Raw genomic sequence first — 22,680 nt, 5'->3', positions numbered from 1 at the left:
ATGAGGCTCATCTGTCGGTTATCCAGCCAACCCGACAAGTTTGAAAATACTTAGACTGTCCCCCGACGTGGCATCCCCAAGAGTCTATGCATAGCTTTTTCTCAAATAATCAATATTGCTCAATGGGGGTTACATTCCCGGGAATTTATATAGTGTTCGGTCACACTTATGTCATAGGATTAATAGAGTACCGAGTTTTCAACCTGGTACACGTGGTGGCAAGCCACGGCACTTTATCCAGGGAACCTCGTATCTCAGATAATTCAAATTCATAAGCCATATGAATAATTCAAAGATCATATCTCAACATTCTCAATCCATATCTCAACATTCTCAACATCATCATCACTCATCAATCCAAATCTCATTTCCAAGTTCATTCAAAAACCATATTTCAAAGAAAATCCTCATCATCCTTCTTTCCATTCCGTTCATTAACAATCCCAATTCAAAACATAATTCTTTCTTTGATAAATAAGCCAATCTTAAAACATATAATGTTTAAAAATAAGACTTTTTAATTAATCACTTCAAATAAAACTTCCAATTTTATAAAATTTCGGCAGCATCTTCTCTAAAAGGGTGGCAGAGTCCGAGTTTTAGAGAAGATGCTGCCGAAATTTTATAAAATTGGAAGTTTTATTTGAAGTGATTAATTAAAAAGTCTTGTTTTTAAACATTATATGTTTTAAGATTGGCTTATTTATCAAAGAAAGAATTATGTTTTGAATTGGGATTGTTAATGAACGGAATGGAAAGAAGGATGATGAGGATTTTCTTTGAAATATGGTTTTTGAATGAACTTGGAAATGAGATTTGGATTGATGAGTGATGATGATGTTGAGAATGTTGAGATATGGATTGAGAATGTTGAGATATGATCTTTGAATTATTCATATGGCTTATGAATTTGAATTATCTGAGATACGAGGTTCCCTGGATAAAGTGCCGTGGCTTGCCACCACGTGTACCAGGTTGAAAACTCGGTACTCTATTGATCCTATGACATAAGTGTGACCGAACACTATATAAATTCCCGGGAATGTAACCCCCATTGAGCAATATTGATTATTTGAGAAAAAGTTATGCATAGACTCTTGGGGATGCCACGTCGGGGGACAGTCTAAGTATTTTCAGACTTGTCGGGTTGGCTGGATAACCGACAGATGAGCCTCATCAGCCATAGGACAGGCATGCATCATATGCATTTGTATGCTTTGCTTGGGTTTGAACTTGTTTTGGTTTGCCTAATTGCTAAACTGTTCTTAACTGCTACTTGAACTACTTGCTGTAACTGCTACCTATACCTGTGCTTTCCTTGTCTGTCTTGCCTGTGTTTGTCCTAGCGTGCTACATTTGAGAATGAACTTTGGTGCTGAATTAATGATTGTGTTGTTTGATTGCGTGGTTGGTTTCTGATTGAGATTTTCTTATAAGAAAGGAAAGGTTTCGAATTTCTGAAAGATTAAACATTGTTTCTTTGAAAAGGTTTTGAACGATTACCTATTGGTTTTTAAAAGATTCATAAGGCAATGATAATCACTGAGCTTGAAAACAGTTTTCTTGTTAAATATCTTCTTATGACAACTTTGAAATTCTGTGGTGAGACCACGTGGTTAGGTTCTCACCCCCTATAGCTTTACCTTTTCAGGAACCGGATGAAGAAGTATTACGGAGAGTTATACTGCGTTTGGTTTATATGTTGTTGTATTAATTAGATTATTTTCTTCCCTCGTCTTTGTTATTACAATTTTGTAAGAGGGATAGGAGTTGTATGTTATATATATATATATATATATATATATATATATATATATATATATATATATTATGTAAGAAGTCTTGTATATGAATCTATACCTGTTTGTTTTTTTTTTTAGAAAAAGTATTTATTCCCGGTTTTCAATGAAATCAGCGATACGACGTCAAGTCTAAGGCTCCTATTTTAATATTAAGTATATGAAGTTAGTCGTAATACTTCTTGCTATCAGAGTTACGCAGTTAGAAGCGTGACTTTCTGACAGTAAGGTGCTACATAATATTTATTATGTAATTCTTACGGAAAAATAATATACATTTTACAAATAGTAAAAATAAAAACGTTATTCAGGTCCTTCATAGGAGAAAAAAAATGTCATTTTTCGTAAATATGACAACTTTTTTTTTTGTAGAATATCTTTTAGGCAGTAGATAAAAAATGGGTAATTACGTAGATGATCATTCTATTATTTATTATATGACAATGTAAACTTTATAAGACAATAAATAGAAATTAAATTCACATTAATGTTATTTAATGATTCAAATTTAGTCACTATCGTGTGACAAACTCAAATAATAACTCCAAGACACAGCAAAAAAGTCCTCCTAGTTACTTTGAAGTCTCATTCTATATTTATTATATTTTCTATAACAATATAAAACTTTCGTAGCGAAATACATAGAAATTAAATTCAAATTGATGTTATTTAATGATTTAAATGTAGTCACCATCTTGTGACAAACTCAACTAATAACTCCGGAACACACAAGCTCAAAAAAAAAAAAAAAAAAAGAAATGGTTGTTTCTCTAAAACTAGGAATAATGATCATTGTTGTAGCACAAACCCTTTTGATTTTCATGGATGAATCTAGTGGTGTTAATTCATACCCTTGTGATTCACATGATGCCAACATTGTTGATGAGACTAATATTATGAAAGTTAATCTCTCAGTGTACTATGGAAGCCTTTGCCAGCCATGTTCAACTTTCATTATTAAGAATCTCCAGGAAATATTCTACAATGGTCTTATCAACATTATCAATCTCCAACTCGTTCCTTGGGCCAATGCTTATATCAACAATGACACTAATAATTCCATAATTTGCCAGGTTTTGTGTTTTAATTTGTTTAATTTCTATTATTGTACATATAGAAGTATTTATGTTATGCTGAAAGAATTAAATACTGTTTTATTATATCTGACTAGATCATGAAACTTCCTAAGAATTAATCAGAAATTTTTGTGAATTTTGATCATGATTTCCATTTGCTTTGTATTTTTAGTGTTGTACATTCAGTTTGTTCTTTCAATATGCTTTCTAGGAGTCTCTTTTCTTTTCACTTTAAACAGGGGAAACATTGTTCAAGCTTCAAATTTTCTAACAATGACTTTTTATTTCAATTTTCACAATGTTTTTGAACATTTCTTGTTTAATTTATATATTTTTTTATTCTTTTTTTAATATTTCACTTTGTAATAGAATGGCCCAGATGAATGTGAGCTTAATTCGGTGGAAAGCTGTGCCATCAACATTTTGAATGATGTGGTGAGTGCACATGATTTGTCTACAATTAACCTGAAGATAGTAAAAATAAAAGGCTTATTGTTATTTATATATAGTTTCATTAAATTTTTAAATTTTTTTTTATAAATTTCAATTAAACCTTACTAATTATTTTCTGTTAAAATATAAAATATTTTTGAAATATTTATTTTTAAGTTTAATTTTAATACACTGATAATATAAAACGTTTTATACAGTCGTATAATCTTAATCACATTCATTCTTTTGGATGACCATTTACTCGATTAATGTAAAAGGTAGTTATTTATACTGATGTAGCATTACGTAATTAGATGCATGTGTAAAATTACACTGTTAATGCATAAAAATTAAATTCTTTTTTTTTTGGATGCTAAAAAGAATTGTGAAATATTTTATAAATAAATATTCTATAATTATGTTTTTTTCTGAAATCTAATAACTACTAAAAATTAATTAAAAATATTTATTTAAAAATTTTTAAATTATAAAAACTCAATTAAAATTTTGGTAAAATTTAAGAGACCATCAGAGCAATTAAAACAAAATGAAACATGTTCTAAAAATCTTGTTTCAATTGGATCATAGCTTTCTAAAATAACAAATTATTTATTTTATATGATGCAGAACAAATACTATGCTTTGATTGAGTGCTTGGAGCTTCTAGCAATTGAAAAAAGACAAAAGAATTGGGAGGAATGCTTCAACACATTAGGTTTGCCTAATGCTCCTATTCTCAAATGCCATAACACAGGAAATGGAACCGAGGTTACGATATGTTTCTATCCATTTATAAATATTAAACAAAACAATTTAGAAGAGAAAGTACTCTATAAAAGATGTGTTTTTTTTATTTTTTTTAAATGATTAAATAATTTTTTTGTCTCTATAAAACATGGTAGTTTAAAATTTTAGTTTCGTTAAACATTTTTTATATACATTTAGTTTTAACAATTTTCGAAGTGAAATTAATCTTTAATATCATATTCTATATATATGTATACAAATCTACTTTATATTTGTGATTCAAGTATAAATATTTAAAGGTCACGGTTGAAACGGAATTGAGTAAAATATATATACATACTATAACAAGAAAAGCACATAGAAGTATTATTATTATGGAGTGTGTTGGACTCGATATTATAATTCCTCATTTTATCTAATGGCATAAAAAAGATATAACAGTGTATCAATAAGTATCAATGTGTTAGTCAAGATATATAATAATAACAAATATGATGTTAGTCAAGATAGTAAATATTTTAAATTTTAACAAAAAAAGGTTTGGGTTTGAGTCTTTAAAATAGTAAAAATATATTTTTTTATAGGTTATATATAATAATTAGTATTTCAGAAAAGAAAATTTGTATACCAAACTTCTCTTATATCCCTTTTATATATATATAATAGATAATAGATAAATGTAATTCAATATCCACTTTATCTATGATGTTTTAACATTAAATTTTAATTTGAATTTGGCCTATGCAGCTTGGACGAAAACATATTAATGAAACTGCACTTCTTCATTCACCTCACACATTGTTGCCAGTGGTGGTGGTAAACAATAAATCAATTGGAAAGGTTTTTGTGCATTTCCTTCATTTTTCCCTTAGCTTTCTCATTGTTTCTATCAGATAATGAAACTTGAAACATATGAGGAATACTTGTATACCTTTTTAAAAAGAGTTCAATTAGGCAGCTAAATTTTTTAAGTTAATATCAATAGATATTTTACATTAATTTTTATTTTAATTTTTAAATTTTAAATTCTAAATACTAAATTCTAAATCCTTCAAAAAATGAGTTAGAAAATAATTTTACAATAAAAAAAATTAGCTTATATTGACTAATTAAAAAGTAGTTTTTATACTTATTTTTTAAAAATATTTAATATGTCCTTTATGAAGAATAAGCACATCCTACATATATATAACTCTTAATCTGTGGTTTGGTTTATTATTGTTTTACAAAAGTTCTCTTAAGTTAAAGTTTATTGCTTGTTTCATTCAGGAATATGAAAATTTCACAAGCTACGTTTGTAATTCTTATAGAGGCTCTTCCATGCCAGAAGCATGCAAACATCATTAGAAATGAAATAAAAGGCTATACACTATGCTATGACTATATGAGCCAATCAACCATGGCCAAGCTCTCAACAGAGAAGATGTGCAGTAGTAACAAAAAAGCCTTATAATATTATTTTATTTTTCTATAGTTCACCCTACTAGTACTAGGCAGTGAAATGTCACCATATGTGTAATAGTTCTGGGTATTAAGAAATCAATGACAACAATTAAACAGGGATAGCATATATTAATATTATTATTTGTTTCTGTTGTGCATTTTTTTATTTTATGCCTAATACGGTAATACCATTTTCCCCGTCTTATATGGTCCATTTTACATGATCCATCATATCCATATTATTATATGACTAAACAATTCTTTTTTATTCTTTTTGGGTTGTTACTGAAGTGTATATTACAACTTTAATCATAATAAAACCGTTGGCCGTTTAATGGTTAATAGTGTGGGACACAGTTACAAAGTCTATAGCAATGCTAGGATGAAATTAAAGTTGCTACAATGTGTTAATCATCGAGATGAAACACACTTCTGCTGAAATGTGCTATTTGTTTACACCCTTTTTCAAATGCACAAGAAATGAGTTTCTTTTTATAAAGTATGTGTCAACTTAATATATGAAAACATTAACACAAAATATTCATCAAATTGTAACGAATCAAACTATTATCTGATTCTAGGCATAAAACAATCCATGAAATTGAATATCTAAAGGTATACTCTCCTGGCTAACTAGTCAAAAAATAAACATTGCAGGATTGTCATTCATGTTAAATTAGCATATAACATAAATTCTTACACCATTGAACAAGTGACGACATGATTCTATGATAGTATGATGTCACTCAAAGTTGGGAAATTATATAGTTACAATAATCATCTGAAAAACAGACATGTTTGTTGTTTAACACAAATCTGCACTTATTCTTTTCCAAATGTCACTACATACATCAAGGGGAGTCATCATTGATGTGTCATATTCAAACTTCTCGGCTGCATTTTTATCCTTGTCAACAATATCTGCAATAATGATTAAGGAACAAGCATATTTTGCATTCTAAAGGACCTAAAAAGGAAGAAAGAGATGCAGGAACAAAGAATAGTAAACTCAACAAAAGGATACAGCCTGAAATTTTGGAGGGATCATCCAAGTCTGGTAAAATATTTGAGACACAAGCATACATTGAAAGTAGCTTCCTGAAACACAAGAGAATAATGCAATTCTTTATGTTCTAATCTATATGGAATTGTGTATAAGACTATAAGTTAAGATTTCTCACTAGTTTATAACAATTTACTTACTCTTTCCTTCGCTTATCTTTGTCAATTTTCAATAAAGCCTTCTTTCGCTCTTGGACAGAATTTTGCTGCTGCATTAGTTCATTAAACTCAACCCCAATGGTTGTGTTGAATCAAAATAGATGGTAAGAACTAAGAAGATATGTCATCCAGAAAGTCGGCAATCACGAGAAAAACACGCACACACGAATACACAATTAGAAATATGAAAACATCTAGACACTTATCTAAATTCCTCTTTCAGAAAGTTCTCTTTCTCAAGTTCCTCATCCAGCTCTCTCTGAAGAAGGTCTAGTTCTGCATCAGAAGCACTCTCACATCTAGCTTCCTCTTTTTTCTGCTTGCATGCATCTATCTTTTTCTGACAATCTGATTCGCATACAAACTAATCAACCATACAGCTAGAAGGCCCACTCATCATAATTATCATGAAATAGATAACTTGAATTCGAATGGGGAGATATAAAATAGAATTGGTTGTAATGGAGTTCTTTCTTCAATCACAGAGAAGGCACAAGTACATATTAAACCTATTAATGAGTGAATCAGAGGCAAAGATTATAAAATCTAAGGAACTTGCACCTTTCCATGTAAGATTGTCATAATTTAGACTGAACTTATATTGTATATAAGTAAACCATAGAGGCAAATTTGCTAGCTTTGTAAAATAGAAAGACATTGCTTAAAACTTATGCTCTGCTTTTAAATGAATTATATGTATGATATTGTTCAAATGTTCAAAATCATAAGAAAGACTTGTGAGTTGATACCAGAAATTGAAGATCAACATCTTCATCAAAGTTGCAACATTAGCAGCTACGACATCCGAGGTAACCAAATAACCAATGTACATACCCCTCATCATCATAAAATGAATTTTTTGAACAAAATAAAATTCTCAAATTCCCACCTTTTCTCTTTCTACCATTGCATTGCAAAATTTGAATAGTACCTACTAAAATGGAACAAAATCGCGGCACAAGATGAGTTAAAAAGAACAACAAAAATTGGAGGAATGAAAAAGACCTTGGAGCAAGTTGCGGACATGGTTGAGGTCGGAATTGCAGGTGGAAGAGAGGGAAGTAGTGCGTTGGAGACATAGAGCAAGGTTGTCGATGTCGTGCTGATCCGGCAGAATCTTGACAAGGTCGTCGCACCAGGAGATCAACTTCTCTACGTCGATGGTTCTAGAAGGATCCACCATTGGAAATCTGAGTGGGAAAAAGGGAAAGGTAGTCTCTTCTGTGCGTTCCTCTTCACAATACCAAGAGTAAATAGAAATTAGAAAACAAGAGACACAAATATATGTTCTAGCAGGAAAAAGAACTAGGGGTGTCATTTTTTTTCATAAACTGAACTGAACAAACCAAACTCTCATTTTCACATAACAAGCTCTCTCTCTCTCTCTCTCTCTCGCTCTCGCTCGCTCGCACGCACGCACGCACGCACGCACACACACACACACACAGAAGTCCGAACCCTCAAGTTGTCAAATTTGAGATACTTTACTTCACTTTCAAAGTTGATCAAGTATGGATGGAAGTCCCGAATTGTAATTAAAATCATGAGAAGAATTAGTATCAATTTTGTAGTCAAACTCCTTGATTCTGGAAAATAAATTACATATCAACACAAGTTTCAAGTGGATAGGGAATCATCCATATTGTGGCATTCTTAAATATTTCAATATATTTAAGACTCCACTGTGTTCTTTTGTCCTTCTTATTATTCTTAAACATTTCAATATATTTCATGCTATATATATGCCCAGAAATTAATTAGTGTCATGATGATGCTACTACATCATTGTATTCTTCAACATTCTTATTCATTTCAGCGGACCACAGGAAAATATAATTACATTACACATACCTTTACACAGTACATATTACTTATTATTTAAGGCCCAAGCACTGATGTCAATTATTTAATTTGTCAAACATTTGAATCGCGGAGTTTGAGTTGAACAAATCACCAAGCATGAAGAAGTAGTTAAAAACAAAATCAAGAGGCTACAAAAACCTGAAGAAGTGAGATTCTTACTGTTTATGCAGCAGCAGCTACCTAGCTTTCTAAAACAGTAATCATCCACGAAAGGTAGAAGCTTTGAACGAAATGGAGCATACCCAGATGTAAGACGGCTGCAATTACTGTCTCCCCTGGTTCCAATCCTATTAAAACATAAAGATAGGACAAGGGTAATCAACGGCAAATAGAAAAAGAAAATATGGATGAACTGCATACAAAACTGTACAAGATAAAATAATAACTTGAATGCCAAAATCATATTGCACTTGCAGCAGCTTTAAACCATGATTTGAAACTTGTTCTTGCTGGAAAATAATGTGTATAATTAAACGAAACTAAGAAATACAGAACGCGGAGCCCGTTCCTAATGCTCTCCAATCCGGAAGTAAGCAACGAAAGCGGCCAAAGAGGTGTGCTAGGGTTTAGCCATTGGTAATGGTGCACCGTAGCATCATGGGAGTTTTTTATGTTTGCAAGGTTCTAAAAACCGAACCGGTCATCAAACCACTCCGATCACTGGTTCACTGGTTTACTGGTCCAATTGATTTAATCGTAGTCCAACCGGAAAAACCGTTTTATAATAAAATAATAAATAAATTATAAATAAACACCCTAGTACATACTTGTAGTCTAACACAAACTTAGTCATTCCATAAGAAAATCATCACCATCTAAAGCAAAATGCAATTCCAATCAATGAATACTATTCAGTAAGTCAACCTAATCATTTAATAAGTTAATAAGTTCAAACAAAATGCAATTATAATCATTTAATAAGTTAATACTATACAATCCTTACAACTGAGTAGCAAGACCTCTTTTGCAATTAAGCTCAACCTAATCACTAAACCAAACCTTCTCAAAACACAATAGTTATCAAAATTTATCACAATCTAAACTCATATCTAACAAACAGCTCAAAACTCCAGGCCATCAACAAACACCAACACAGGCAACAAAGATCAAAGATATCATCAAATTGAAAAATAAAATAAAACAAAATAACGATCATACCTGACCACACCCAACTGCACAAATCTCCTGTGTGGTGAACAGAGCATATTGGAAAAGAAAAAATGGAAGAGAATACAATCCCCAATTGGAAGAGAATAATGAAAACATTCAGCATATAATGACTGAGGCAGAAAACAGTCCCAACAGAGCATATTGGAAGAGAAAAAATGGAAGATAGTCACAATCTAAGCAAATGCTTCTTGATTGGCAGAAAATATTATTAGTATGAGCAAATGCCTCTTGATTTATATTATCATCCATAACTGAAATTAACAGTTACAATCTAAGCACAAGATTAAGAAACTAACTCCTATAAGAATTAAGAAACCTGTAATTCAATTCCAAAGATTTATTAACGGAAATAACATGTTGATAGCAAAATCGCTAATCAAATGCCAAAGTGACATTCATTTTTGTTTTCAATAATGATTAATTACAAAACTTCTTTTATGATTTTGCAAAGGAATGGCCACAAAACCCCACATATAATGAAATCAAATTGTAATTAAAAAGAGAACACAGATAGTAGTAGAGATATAATGCTTCTCCTACAGAAACCAAATTCCAGTAAATTCACTAAGCATCAATTCAACAAGCCCGTATCAATTTATCACAAGAATCAGTATCAATTTATCATCAAGAAGTAAGCCAGTAACAGACTTAATCAACCAAGAGTCCAAGAACAAGCACTGACTGATTTACCTTCGGCGAGGGCAGTGAGCAGAGATTTGAGTTAGAGCGACGGACGACATATCATAAGAGATCAGAGTTCACAAAGACACACAAAATTAACTAATTTTTTTTTTTTTAACAAAATCATTCTGAACACATTAAAACTAAATTAACCAAATCACATTTTCTTATAAACAACTGATTAGAAACAAAAAAAAAGTAAGCAAGAAAAATTAACTAACCTTCGGTGGTCTTCGAACGAGCAGAGTAGGAAGGAGAGGGAGCAACAATGTGACGTGGAGAAGCTGGCGGCAGCGACGAGCACACGACGGACGACGAAGCTGGACCTGGCGATGGAACGGACGACGAAACTGGACCAGGCAAAGAAGCTGGTGACGCGCGAAGAAAAGAAGCTGGCGAAGAACGGCGGGACGGCGGCGGTGAGAAGAACGACGGCAACAATGGAAGCTAGGGTTTGTCACCTTTTTTTCTTTCTCTGAGAGAGGGAAGCTTGGTTGAAGGTTTCAAGGTGACTGAGAGCAATGGGCGGTGGCGTGATTCTCACTCCCTGCGGCGGTGGGGAAGACTTCTGTGACCTAGGGTTGTGATTTGGGGGTGGGGGACTGCAGCGCAGAGGAATGGGGGTGACTGGGTGAGGACCGAAGAGAAACTGGCGCGTTCTTTTTCTTAACAAAGAAACCACGTCGCTTCAAGAAATCCGATGGGGTCCCGATTCAGTTCGTCCAGCCGATTCAATGATTTTTAGCCAATTTTTAAAATGGTAAAGTATTAAATTAGTCTTTGGCCATAATTCTATTTTGGTCTTTAAAGTTTAAAGTATCCTATTTGAATTCAAAAAAAAATTCATTTAGCTTTAATATAGTGTCAAAGTTAAATAATTAATGAAATGTCCTACATAACAGCAGTATAAGAACAAGGTCGATAATTTGGAGAACAAGTACAAATTTCAGAGGCACAAAATCAACCGTGAATGTATTAATATATTTATTTATCATTCTCTTTACTTCTATAGAAAATATTTCATTTAAATTGTAAGAAGAATGATAAATAAATGTATTGATGCATCTACGATTGATTTTGGGCCTCTAGAACTTGTACTTGTTCTCCCGATTATCGATATTGTTGCTGTCATGTATGTAGGGTATTCTGTTAATTATTTAACTTTGATCTCACGGTGGGACTATATTAAAACTAAAGAGGTAATGACCAAATCAGTATTCGAAAGATTCAAACGCTGACATTATGGTACCTCACTATTGTTATTGACAAAATGGTCCTTAAAAGAGTTTAAAATTTGACAAGCGTACCCACGAGTTCGCCGGAGCACATCTCCGGCAAGTACAGTGCTGACATGGCTACTACATTTTGATGACATGGCAACCCCCCTCCCCCACCCTACTTCCTTTCTTCCTTTCCAATGCACTTCTCCTTCTCCTTTTCCTTCCCCCTCCCCTTCCTGAATGCACTCTCCCCCCTCCCCAACCCTAATCCTTCCCTCCCCTTCCCTAACCCTAATCTCCCATCCCCAACGCACTTCTTCCCTCCTCAATCAAAAATTCCCCTTTCTAAACCCTAATCCCCTTTCCCTTGCCCCTTTGAATTCTAATCCCCTTCTCAACACAGTGTCTCACACTCTCAACTCACTCTCCCCCAAAATAGCAGTGGAGTTCAACCTTCTCAGTTTTACAGAGCTAGTGTCATCGACACCGCACTGTCGCCATCTCGTCATCGGATCTTCTGCGTTCGCCAGTGTCGTCTATCTCCTTCATGGCATTGCGTTGTCTGTGCGTCTTCACCGCTGTCGCCTTCACTGCTAGCCCCCAGTCGCTGCCATGCCTCCTCTGTCTGGGTTCCATTGTGTCGTGCCCCTCTGTGTCTGGTTTTCTTCTTCTATTCTTGCTTTGGTGGTGTTGTATTAAGTTTTATTTTATTTTGATTATTGTATATGAATGTGTTTGTTTTCTCTGAGTTTTATTGTTATTAATTTTTTTGAATGATAATTTAACCTAAAATTTGGGACAATTCATGATTTGGGACAACTCTGTTGATGTTGAGGTTGTTATTGCTGTGAATGGTGGTGTTGAGGGAGGGAGAGGGGAGTGTGCATTGGAAAAAGGGGAGTGGTGGAGATTATTGTTGCTGTTAATATTAAGGCTATTGTTACTGCGAGTGGTGGGGTTGAGGGAGGGAGGGAGGGGTATTGTGCATTGGAGAGGGAGAGTGGTGGAGGTTGTTGTTGCTGTTGATGATAAAGTTGTTGTTGCTGTGAATGGTGGTGTTGAGGGAGAAAGGGAAAGTATACGTTGGGGAAGGGGTTGTGATACGGCGGAGACTACGATGGGGGAAAAGTGTGTGTTGGGGATGAGGGCTGCGACAGGGGGGAGAGGGAAGGGGAGGGAGTGTGCGTTGGGGAGGGAACCTTGGGGGTGGGTTGCCAAGTCACCAAAACACAATGGCCACATCAGCATTGTGCTTGTCGGAAATTTGCTCCGGCGAGCTCAGGGGCACGCTTGTCAAATTTTAAAATCTTTTAACGACCATTTTGTCAATAACAATAGTGAGGTACCAAAATGTCAGCGTTTGAATCTTTTGGGTACTGATTTGGTCATTACCTCTAAAACTAAATGAAACTTTTTAGATTCAAATAGAACGCTTTAAACTTTAAGTACCAAAATAGAATTACACCCAAACGTAGGGACCAATTTAGTATTTTACCCTTTTTAAAATAATAGTTTTTGATGTTGAACCGAACTTCATTGGTACCTAATTCGTAATTAGACCGATCGGATTGGCCGGTTCAATCCAATTTTCAAAACCATCGATATTTGGGCTTTTGACATTCATTCAAATTAGAAACCAGTTTTTTTATGGTTTGGTTTTATAAAAATTGTGATCTCAATTTGGTTATTTTACTTAATTTATTTAAAACAATTTCAATTCAGTTTGATTAAACTAATTTCTTCTAACATCCTTAGAAAGAACCGAGTTAATATTTAAAGTGGTTTCTGAACTTGCAGTTGAGCCTCAATATCATTCCTGAACTGAAAATTGCCCCAAATTTATCCCTGAACTTAACAACGGTCGTTCGTGAGATACTTTCCGATGACGAAATGATGACGTGGTTGGACGGAAGCCACGCTGCATTGGTAAAACATTGTTGTTTCATTTTTGCGCCCAAATAGAACATAAATGATATCGGAAAGTATCTATTTGGGTGCAAAAAAGGATAGGATGATGTTTTACCAGTGTAGCGTGGCTTCCGTCCAACCACGTCATCATTTCGTCATCGGAAAATATCTCACGAACAACCGTTGTTAAGTTCAAGGACAAATTTGGGATAATTTTAAGTTCAGGAACGACATTGAGGCTCGACTGCAAGTTCAGGGACCACTTTGAGTATTAACTCGAAAGAACCACTAATATAACATGAAGAACAAGAGTGCATACCTAAATTTTTGTAGGAGGCGGCGTTCGTTGCGGTGCCAATAACAGAGTTTTTAGGCGATGGCGGATGCTGCTAGTGGATAAAACAACGGAGGGATAGAGAGAGAGAGAGAGAGAGAGAGAGAGAGAGAGAGAGAGAGAGAGAGAGAGAGAGAGAGAGAGAGAGAGAGAGAGAGAGAGAGAGGGGCATTGAGATCGGGTAGAGTGACTCAAAGAGGTAGGTATTCATAGGCAATTGAATCCAAAATGCGATGCGGAAGTGGTAGGATATTTTGGCGAGTAAATAGCTATTTTTAACCATGAAAGATTCGGATGCTGACATTTCTACTCATGAAAGACGAAAATTAAAGTTATACCCATGAAAGATGGGTTTTTGCAGAAAAATTATTCAATTCCTAAAAAATTAAATAAAATTTTCAAACTACCCTCTAATATAACCTAACTCTAACCTCTAATTTTATTTCACACCACTACTCTCCCAATTCCAAACCTTACCACCACTTTCATCCTCAACTACTGCTATCACTGTCACCACCACCGTCATTACCACTTCATTTTCTGTTCTATCATCATATTCCACTCGTGGAACCACTTCTATTTCTCACCATACCATCTAAGAGTAATAGAAGAAAAGCAAAACCAAACCATCATCAATCTCCTTTCATACCCTTTTGCATGGAACCACCTTATCTTTTCGTTAAAGCCACCTTCAAAGCTTCTTAAGATTGCACTCTTTATCAAGAAATGGCCTCAGGGATCTCATGCCGGAGGGCTCGAATGCCATGCTATGACTCTCCATATTGTTCTTGCAAAAAGTGGCCAAGAATTTCACATATTCACCACTTCACCAGGTTCCTCTACTATCCCGAAATCTGAACTTGAAAACTTGTATTTTCACTTCTCAAAATCAACACCAAGTAATTACCTTGACCAAGCTTTAGTTTGGGAACAGTTTTAGGAACAGAACAAAATAGGGTCACCATTTAACATTGTTCATACTGAAAGTGTTGGCCAAATCAGAGGAGAATTATGAAGAATAAGGCAAAAGAGAAAGCGAGGTTAATAGTGAAGAAATTGGAAAAGATGAAATCTTTGATATGTGTTCTTTTTCTTTGCTTTTTTAGGTACTTTTGATTTTGGAAAAAAATGAAACAAAAAAAATGATTTTTCCCTCTATTTTTACATGAAATAGGATCTATGGTTAGATTTTGATGAAAATAGAAGAGAAGGTACGAGAGATAAACAAAATTTTGGATTTGGTGAGTTCTACGATGTGTGTGTTCTATGTTTTCGATGATGATGATGATGATGGATAGTAGTGGTGGGATCGAACGTGTGTTGAGGTGGTGTCTAGGAGCAGTAGAGGTGGTGCTAGTGGTGGTGGTGATGGCAATGGGAGCAGTGATGGTAGTAGTTGGGGATAAGAGAGTGGTGGTAGGGTTCGGAATTGGGAAAGTGGTGACGTAGAGTAAAATTAGATGTTAGAGTTAGGTTATATTAGAGGGTAGTTGGAAAATTTTATTTAATTTTTTAGGGTTTGGATAATTTTGGCTACAAAAGCCTATCTTTCATGAATATAACTTTAATTTCCGTCTTTCATGAGTAGAAACGACAGCATCCGAATCTTTTTATAGTTAGAAATTACTATTTACTCATATTTCGGCAAGTACATGATTATCCATTTTTTAAATTGGTCTCTGAATTTCTCTGTTATCTCTATCTTACGACGTTAAAAATTACTAATGTGACACATTAAGCAATATGATATTAATTATAATATACATTTAACAGTTTTAGTTTTTTTTTATTTTTGTTAAAGATAAGTAAATTTTTTATTCATTGAATAAAACTGAGTCAAAAAAACTTCTACAAGTAAAAAAATGAGATATTTACTATAATTAAATTATATAAAAAGACAACAAACAAAACTTAGTTAATGTATGATATATCTATAATATTTATCTTCTTCACTTATCTTCTTTCTATCTAAGAGAAGATATTCAGTTAAGAAAAAATTATTGTCAAAGATGAATGAGCTACATGCGTTCCATATTAGTTAGAGAAAATTAACAATGAGTAATAGATATTTGTTTCGTTTTTCTTTTTCTTCTAATTATCAACTACTTCCACCCACCATTTTCAAAAGATTTTGTTGGGTTCAAATTGAGGATTTGAAATTTCAATTCTTGCAAAACAGTACTAGAGTGAACACAAGATTAAGTTATAATGCTCAATAAATTCTTCCAATTGCTTGCATCTTGAGCAAATTGAAGAGATTGTCGTTATTCTTTGATGAAGTTTCTGGCTAACTAGTAAGCCATTGCACATCACCTTTTACAAAAAAATCCTATTATAAGCTCACATTTAAGATCACATATTAAAGACTATAAGCGCTTTTTCCAATATAACTCAGACAGAAAAAAATTTGGAAAGCTATGCAGTAGCCTTAACTAAATATCGTCCATCTTTGGTGCCCCTCCAGGTCAGTTGATAGCGTGTCATCCGTCGGTTTAGAAATCCTCTTAAAAAGAATCTCATTGTAAGTATAGTTCTAAACTAACATACGATGGGTATTAGAGTTTAATTTGTTTGTCACGAATTCAAATCAATAAAAATCGGGAGTTTTAAATCTCGGGTCAAAGGAATTTCAGTGGGCTGTGCAGGGGTTTGAAGGTAAAAAGACAAGAAACTAAATTGCAGGAAAGTAAAGCTAACAAATAAGGAAATTGAAATGCTAAAAGACACTCCTGGCAAGGATTGAGAGTCAAGACTTTCTATCCAAGTCATTGATCACAAACATGGCAATTACTTAAAGTTATCGGAAGAAAGCCAAATAAGCATAGTTAATCATAATCCATAGGTCTTACTTGCCACTGGAAACAAGACCAACTAACAACCTTAAATCACCAATCAATATTGGACATCAACGACTTTTAATGTCACTAACCATGACATGATGATTATAAAAAGCGAACCCAATTCATCAACCTCTAAATGGTGAGGTAAGTCAACCAGGATTAATTAATCTTAATCCATAGATCTTACTCATTAATAGAAACAAGATTAATTAAATATCTAAATAATCAATCAATTCGAACATTAGCGATTCAAGGTCATCTAAGTCCTTAATTCCAAGTCAAGAGTGCTAAAATTCTACACTAAAGCTAAATCAAGCATTTTATCAAACACTTGGAAGGCATAAAAGAAAAGCATCATAAATTGTAATAATAATAAAATCTATAACTACCAAAACAAGAAAACAATAACAATAACTCAAACAAGTATCAAGAAAATATAAAACATCAAATTGTATTAAAGAAAATCAAAATTAACAAGAGAGTTCATAAACTAAAGTTAACAAAATAAAGAAACTAATAAGCAAAATTAGGAAAATTAAGACAATAGAACAAGGAAATGTAAACAAATCCACCCTAAAATAAGAATTAAACTCTAAACTAAGAAGAAACTAAACCTAAAATCCTAAATTCTAGAGAGAAGAGAGAGCTTCTCTCTCTAGAATTCTAACCTAAAATATCACTCTAAACTATTCTATGACTCTATCATTGATCCTTCTTGAGTCTTACTTCCATATGCATCAGAAATGAGTTAGATTGGGCCAAACTTGGGCCAGAAATTGCACGTATTTACTTAAATGAATCATGTGTTGCAACTAGTGTGTACGCACAACCATGAATTTCTTCAATCTTCATTTCTTCATGAATTCTTCACTTTGCATGCTTTTTCTTTATTTCTTCAAACCATCCTTGCCTTCTAAACCTTAAATAGCTCAAACAAACACATCAAGGTATCAAATGAGAGACAAGTAAATTAAATTTGGCAATTTTCAAGCATAAAAAGTATGTTTTTTAACATTAAGCACAATTAGGAGAAATCTCACAAATCTATGCATTTTCAATGAATAAATGCAAGATAAGTTGATAAATTCCCTTTTTTTTTCAACCTAAAATTCATCATAAAATAGGGATTTATCATAAGTACATCTTCTTTTCCAATTTCAGTTTGTAATAAGAGTTGTGCTGTTTCTTGTCTGAAATTTTTTGAGGTTATTTGATGATTCCATTATTTGTCTTGTGTAATAAGCTGTGAGATCCATTGTAGTTGCGGGTTGATATTCAGATTATCCATATTTACTATTAGAGAATTATTTGCCAACCACATATCCTCAACTATTCTCACCTCAATAAGGCTTCTCCATTCTCAAGATGGATTGGTACCAACCTTAATCTTCATGAAATTTGAGAATTTTAAATATTTGCTTCTATAGACCTTAAAAATCAGAGAGTTTGTCCTGGACAGCAATTTTCAGCACTGTTTACCCAGCATTGCTAAGTTAAAAGCTCTCAAATCTTTAATATTGAGCCCTCCCTGATTCTTAGGTCGATAGACAGTACTCCATTTCACTCAGTGTAATTTTTTTTTTCGATCCTCGTTGTTGCCACCAAAACTGCATAATCATTTTATGAATCACATCAAACAAAGTTTCTAGTAGTTTAAAACAGCTAAGAGTGTAGATAGAGATAATTGATGCTACTGCCTTAATAAGAACCTCTCTACTACTAGCCGATGGTAGGGACCTTTTTTACTATTGTAATTTCTTGGCCACTTTATCCTTCACGTAGTTAAAAGTAGTTTTTTTTATTTGTGAACCTCGGAAGGGATACCTAAGTATTTTTCTTGATTGCCCACATGTGAAACTTGTAATAAGATAGCTAATTGATTTCTCATTCATTTGGGAGTATTATCGTTAAAAAACACAGATGATTTATCTAAATTGACCACCTATATACTAATCTGACCATAAATGTTTAAAGTATTAAGCAAGTTCAGATAGTCCTCCCACGAAGCTCTAATAATAGTATAGAGTCATCTGTAAAGAATGAATGATTGATCTTAGGACACCTTTGGTTCAATCTCAAACCTTCAATTTCATGTCTCTATTCTTCTATGTGGAGCAGATGGAATAACCCTTTCTACACAAAAAAAATAGATAGAAAAAAGAGGGTCTTCTTGTCAAAGTCCTTTACATGGCTTAAAGAAATCATAAGGTTGTCATTCCATAGTAACAGAGTATGAAACAGTTGACACACGCTCCTTTAACCAATCCATCCACCTTTTACAAAAACTCATACTTTCCATTATCGCACAAACAAAACTCCATTCTACTCTATCATACGCTTTGATCATCTCTAGTTTAAGAGCCATCTCATAATCACTATATCTCTTGTTCTTCAAATGATGCATGAATTCATGAACAATCAGACTACGGTTACTAATAAGCCGGCCTCTAATAAATGCACTCTAATTATCACTTATCACCTTATTCATGATGTGTTTATGCGATGGATCAGAATCTTAGACACTATCTTGTAAAAAATGCTGCTTAAACTGATGGGTCAGATTTGTTTCATAGTACGGGCATTATCTATTATAGGAATCAAATATACATGAATATGGTTAAAAGTCTTTAGTATATGTCTACCAAAAAAGAAGCTAAAAATAACTCTTAAAATATCATCTTTAATAATATTCTAATAGAATTGAAAAAAAAATTGCAATAAAACCATTATCATCTGGAGTTGAGAAAAGATTAATAGAGAAGACAATTGCCTTCACTTCCTCCTCTAAGAACGGTTTGGTTAATATTCAATTAATACCATCATCATTTTTGGGGGTAAATCATTTAGTACTTTAGCAGGACTACTCAGGTTAGAGGACTTAAATAAGTCTTCGAAATATTCATGTGCTCTGGATGCAATTTCAGTTGGGTCCAACTTAATTTCTCCATTTCCATTTTTCAAACTGCTGATTTTGCTCTTGCGGCTTTTAGTTTGGAATTTGGAGTGAAAGAATTTAGTATTATTATCACCCTACTTGAGCCATTGAACCCAGGACTTCTCTTTCCAAAATCTTTCCTTCGTTTCATACGCATCTTTCAAATCAGTTTCCATCTGCCTAATAAATTCACTATTGGCTTCCTCACCCTTATCTTTCTCTAAAATTAGTTGCACAAAATAGGTGTTGATCTGTGTTTTTAAATTGGAATTAGAAATTTTTTGCCATTCCACCAGAGCATATCTACACTTTCTAAGCTTCTAGAACAGTTTGAACATTGAAAAACCCTCCACCTCTATTCTTTATACCTCCCAAACTATATTCTTCACCTCTTTCTTATCACACCAATGCTCCTAAAAATGAAATATGCATTTTACTTTGAAGGAACCAGTTTTCGATTTAAGTAGGAGAGGGCAATAATCAGAATCACTATCACTCAAGTGAGAAATGATTGCTCTAGGAGAGTCTTCTCTCCATTGAACCGGGGCCAACCCCCTATCTAGTCTCTCTTGGATCAGCTTTCTATCAAATTGTCTGTTACTACAAGTAAATTTCTTTCCTTCAAACCCCAAATCAACTAGTCTTCCATTGTTGATAAAATTAAAAAAAATAGAAGTAGTAGATTTAATCCTTTCTCCTTCTTTCTCATGGTAAATACGTAGTTACAGAATAAAAGTCACTAATAATTAAACAGTGTTTACCTGTGTTAGCCATAATATTTAGAATTTGGCTAAATTGTGTTTCTCTTTGTATCTCATTAGTGTACAAGTAAACTCCTATCACATCCCATGACTTTAGGCCCATAGATTCCTCTCATTTAAAATGTACTAAGTAGTCTTCATATTGCATAATCTGTATTTTCTCCCTTTCCTTCCATGCCACTACTAAACCTCTTGCCAACCCCTTGGATCAACACAAATGAAATTCTTAAAACCTGCACCTCCAAGAATTCTCTTCACAGTCAAGGCAGTGGTTTTTGTTTCACATAAAAACACCACCTTGAGAGAATGGATCAAACACAATCCTTTAATGTTATGAACTGTCAAAGATTTTCAAATTCCGATAATTTCACATGATCATCTTCATGGATTCTTGAATACAATTTTTTGGGTGGCACCCACCCCCTTCTCATTCATCATCATGTGATCATAGTAGATTTTTTTCGCCTTTGACTCCACCTTCTTTCCTTCCAAACTCCTTTTAACCCTGGTTAGTAAGCTGTCGGACTGAGATCTTCTTACCATCTTTTTTAGATTTTGTTTTTTAGCAGTCCTATCATTCTCCTTATGACTCTCACTGTTAAAACAGTAATTTACCCCCTTTCTAGTACCTCTTTTTACCTGGTTTCTGATCTATTGACAACATTAAAATTATGTAAGATGTTTTTATTAGCTTCAATCTCTTTCAAAACAACCGCATTTAGGAGTTTTAATTGGCTGATAAATGATAAATTTATAAAATTAAATCAAACTAATTTCAAAATGAAGGAGACTTTGAGGCCTTGAAATTTTTTAATTCAGGTTGAATTGATCTAATTTTATAAATTTATTGTATTAGCAATGGATTAGGATTGTCAAGTATGTGTTAAGGAACCAATTTGGAGAACGAATGATCTTTTCAAAGACGAATCTGACTATTTATTCATATTTTGGAGATTTTAAATCGATTTATTAAAATGTTTATTAATATATCAAATTTTTTTATTTCTAAATTATAACAATATTTATTCATCCATTTATAATAAGGCTGTATATTTAAAAATATTAAATTAGGTGTTTCTTTGTGTCATTTCAATGTTAATATTTTTATTTAAGTAGTGTTTATATTTAAGTTAGTATTTTTAACTAAAGTAAATTAAATTTTAAATTAAAAATAAATTTATCATTATGTTAAAGTAGTATGATGTATGTGGTTTAAGTTTAGTTATTTTTAATATAAAATTTTGTATTTAATATAAAATATTATTATATTTGAGTTATTAAGATTACTATTAAAATTGTTACATCAATAGATAGATCAATTACTTTAATTTACTTAAATTTAGGCATAATAACTTTTAGATTTTGATAATTTTTATATGAATCATTTTTAATGAGAAATTTTTTAAACCAAATAAAGATAAGTAAATTATAATTTAAAACTAAATATTGTTTAATTTAAATTAATAAATATAAATGCTAAAAAAAATTAAAATTTTATAGTTTAAATTATATCCATTTAATTGAAATTAAAAAAAGTTAGATTTGGAGATTCTCACATATTATGATGCTAGTCTTCAAGAAAGTTTATATCTTTCCTTGAAATTGCATTTTTTTTAATTATGCAATATTAGTTATAAATTCATCATTGTTTCTAATCAAGATATACAAAATTGAAATTCATGGCGAGATTCAAGTTTAATATTAGCTACTAATTTTTTTTTAACAACTAACATGTAAGCTTCTATTTTTATAAATGATGTCCAATTTTTATTCGATATAATTATGGCCTGAAATTAAAGTGATAAAATTTTATTATATCTAGGATCGGATTAAACTCTAAAAGGTAGATTTGGTAAATATTTATGGTTTGGTTTATGTTAGGATAAATTCGATTTTACTCCGTCTATTCACACCTTTATTTTTTTTTATCAAACTTTCAACAAATAAAAAATAAAAGTTTAATCATCCTTAAATTAAAATAGTAAAATTTACACATGATAAAAATTTTAAATTCAATGATAATTGACCGTTTGTTTATTGTTTTATGATTTTTTTCACTTAGAAGATTTTCTCCAATTTTTGTGAATTTAACAAGGACAATAATATTTAATTTTAGTTTGGAAATAAAATCTACTTCAAATATAAAAGATTTTTTCTCTGATCCTGGAGCGTTGATGATTGATCGCAAGAATTTGAAATTTTGTACAAGTAGATACAAAAAGAAATATTACAAAAAGATTTTGATTATGT

The 22,680-nt window shown here is 32.6% G+C and overlaps 1 protein-coding gene and 1 pseudogene across 2 annotated transcripts; one reads left to right on the top strand and one right to left on the bottom strand.

Annotated features, from left to right (window-relative positions):
• The first annotated feature begins 2,527 nt into the window (after positions 1-2,527).
• On the top strand, positions 2,528-5,647 carry LOC112740514 (gamma-interferon-responsive lysosomal thiol protein-like; annotated as a pseudogene).
• Positions 5,648-6,131: 484 nt separating this feature from the next.
• Positions 6,132-11,226, bottom strand: LOC112743692 (kinetochore protein SPC24 homolog). 2 transcript variants are annotated; one of them, XM_025792988.3, is made up of 7 exons: positions 10,654-11,226; positions 8,741-8,868; positions 7,724-7,951; positions 6,925-7,066; positions 6,701-6,802; positions 6,522-6,595; positions 6,132-6,418 (listed from the first exon to the last, which is right to left on the bottom strand). In XM_025792988.3, exons 3-7 carry the CDS (start codon positions 7,899-7,901, stop codon positions 6,303-6,305), a joined length of 612 nt encoding a protein of 203 aa, XP_025648773.1. In that variant the 5' UTR covers positions 7,902-7,951; positions 8,741-8,868; positions 10,654-11,226; the 3' UTR covers positions 6,132-6,302. The 2 variants fall into 2 exon arrangements, with proteins under 2 accessions (XP_025648773.1, XP_025648774.1); XM_025792989.3 differs by having other exon boundaries at positions 8,824-8,868; positions 10,654-11,159.
• Positions 11,227-22,680: the final 11,454 nt, after the last annotated feature.

This window comes from Arachis hypogaea, chromosome 14 (assembly GCF_003086295.3).
Source record: "Arachis hypogaea cultivar Tifrunner chromosome 14, arahy.Tifrunner.gnm2.J5K5, whole genome shotgun sequence".
Lineage (NCBI taxonomy): Eukaryota > Viridiplantae > Streptophyta > Magnoliopsida > Fabales > Fabaceae > Arachis > Arachis hypogaea.
This window is presented reverse-complemented; position numbering and strand designations above follow the sequence as displayed.

What these genes read in the sequence shown, in the direction of transcription:
- LOC112743692 (XM_025792988.3), bottom strand. Translation starts at nt 7,901, where the DNA reads ATGGTGGATCCTTCTAGAACCATCGACGTAGAGAAGTTGATCTCCTGG. An exon ending in TTTCTGAAAGAGGAATTTAG is followed by an intron (nt 6,803 to 6,924) that starts ATAAGTGTCTAG and finishes TTGATTCAACAC; the next exon opens with AACCATTGGGGTTGAGTTTA. An exon ending in AAAGATAAGCGAAGGAAAGA is followed by an intron (nt 6,596 to 6,700) that starts GTAAGTAAATTG and finishes CTTGTGTTTCAG; the next exon opens with GAAGCTACTTTCAATGTATG.